Source organism: Sphaeroforma arctica (genome assembly GCF_001186125.1).
Source record: "Sphaeroforma arctica JP610 unplaced genomic scaffold supercont1.3390, whole genome shotgun sequence".
Lineage (NCBI taxonomy): Eukaryota > Ichthyosporea > Ichthyophonida > Sphaeroforma > Sphaeroforma arctica.
The window spans coordinates 1-2,474 of NW_014037168.1; the positions used below are offsets into that span (position 1 = coordinate 1).

Below are 2,474 nucleotides of genomic sequence, written 5' to 3' on the forward strand. Positions count from 1 at the left end.
ACACACACACACACACACACACACACATATATATATATATAACCCAATAAAAAGCCGATTGTCACACACCTGAATAGTCAGTGGCAGTCGATTCCACGGCACAGTGTTCAGCATGCAATCGACCACCTTCCAAAGAGGGATAAGAGGGATAAGGCAGAGTGTCTGCAGTGTGAGTCATGCGCCATTTCGAGATAGAGCAGGAGTGCATGCGATGTACACTACAGGTTTGTGATACTTACACCAGGGATGATCCGACAGGCGCGTGTATAACAGCTTTGCAAAACTACATTATGTAGATATGACGGTGGCCTGGTTTGTGTACGCAAGTAGCTGTAATCGAATACTCTGAGATGCAATGTTTTTACACCCCTAGAGATTTCTGTCAACCTAATATATACTTCCCCACAATTACGTAGTTACAGGCGAGTAGACAAGCCAACAAACTATATACGTCCCAACCGCACAACCACGGGGACTAAATCCACGTTTTTAGATACAAATGAATGCAAGCCTGTACGCAGGTGACTTCAAATCCACAGAACACACACATCCGCACAGATATAGGAAGAAAATCATAGCAGTGACTATACGAGTGTGTCCAAACACACCTTGAGCATATTAGGTAAGCGAGTCACCGTAGTCTTTGCTAAACCCTGGATGGTTGGGGATGACGATATGTGTCTGGAAGCCTTGCCGTTTTGCCAGGCCCATTCGAACTACAATTCCACAGGGAAAAGAAAGCAAATCAATGACACAGCTTCTGGTAGTACGCGATCTGTTGAATTAATGTGACAAGAACATCGGACACCCCACTGAAATGATGATTGTAGGACCCATCCTGCAACAGATGATTGTAAGTGTTCCTAATAATAGACAATACTTGTACACCATTAATTGGAGATGTATTCCTGCTTATACCTATACACACTGATAATGTGCAGCCTAAACTTCGGTAGAGCTGTGAATAGTCCTTGGGAGAATTAAAAAAAACGAATTTGTGCCCAAATCTATCCGGAACACACACAGCCTACTGCAGTCTTACCAAAGATCTCGAATACATCCCTATACCACGAGGATTAACCCCTTCCCACACTCACCCGCAAGGCTGCCTTTTCATCTGGGAATCCGTGGACCACTAACACACTCTCCCAGGGTCTCTTCCGCAGTGTTCTCTTAGCGCCCATAGTCAGCTCGCCATTGTGCTGGCGGAGCCTTCTGGGTGGGTCGACTGAGAATCCTGTGTGACGGGTGAATGCGGATATGGTTTGTTTGTATTGAGTACAGGATACATAACGCACTTTTTACGGCAGAATAATCTGTTATACCGATAATAAATAACGCGCTGGCTTCTACCCTATCACGAGCTGAAGCTTTCGATGCGTTAAGGGCATTCGAAATACACAGACCTATCCCATTTCACAACCAGGTTCGTCACTCGCAATCTTTAAATCCAGCCAAGTGAACCACACTTAGATGACCAGCCAATGTCTGTCTAACAAACGAGTATGCCTTTAGAGGCTTATATATATATCAGTCACCCCAGCTTGCATAATTTCACAACATTTGTGAGATCTTGGGGCTGCATAGAGTACTTACCAACATAGGTATGGTATTTGCAGGTCGGCTTTTTGGAGGTAAGAAGGTACACTCCATAGAAGTACTTCCTAGACAGCGCGGGCGCAACTTCCATCGTTCTGATACTTCACAGTATGTGTAGTTTCTGTACGCCGATAGTAGTGTGAGAATTAAGAGGTTATTGAAAGGCAAAAACTTCTCTATTCATAAGGTAGGGTTCATATAAGTTCTTTCTATGCCGCTCAGACGCAGCTTCCATCTATCTGTGGCTCCGCAATTTCTGTAGTTGATGTATTCTGATGTTATTAGAGAGGGAAACAAGTTGTTATTGAAAAATATATTCGTACCTCTTGGCTGCTGGGGGGCTTTTTCTTCTTCTGTAGACTACTTCTAACCAAGACGTAGCGCCCTAACTGTTCTAGTTCAGTCGATACTAGTAAACAGATTCTTCGAAATAGTGCTCACAGAAGAGAAAAAGAAGGCTATTGCTCGAGAGGACCGGTCACTATCACATCTCTGCTTCTACTGTATACTGGCAGTAATCTCAATATTTAGCTGTGAAGTACTTTTGACCACATGCGCATGCTTGCGTCGACCAGGGCCCAGCGGGAAAATATACATCTGGTTTAACGCAGACACAATTGCAGAGTGCAGTAACAGTATGTCTGTTGTGGTGCGGGGATATGCAATCTAAGCAGAGTATAGGCATCAAGCAGACATAATAGATAGCTGTCACTGACAGGTAGTAGTTAGCCAAGCATGATCACGTTTCAAGCCATAGCGAGACGTTATTAGTGCAGTCCCCTCAGAAAATCGGATTAAGTATAGAAACATAGCGGCTTATTGAACTATTATATGAGGCCCTACACCGACCCATCGACGCATACATACCGATTGAT

At 44.1% G+C, this 2,474-nt stretch overlaps 1 protein-coding gene across 1 annotated transcript; it reads right to left on the reverse strand.

Moving 5' to 3' along the window:
• Positions 1-69: 69 nt before the first annotated feature.
• Positions 70-1,714, reverse strand: SARC_13524 (hypothetical protein; the record flags this gene model as incomplete). The annotated part of the gene is made up of 4 exons (XM_014292344.1): positions 1,597-1,714; positions 1,098-1,237; positions 609-716; positions 70-126 (listed from the first exon to the last, which is right to left on the reverse strand). Coding segments are annotated over exons 1-4 (399 nt in total), but the record flags the coding sequence as incomplete, so codon positions are not given.
• Positions 1,715-2,474: the final 760 nt, after the last annotated feature.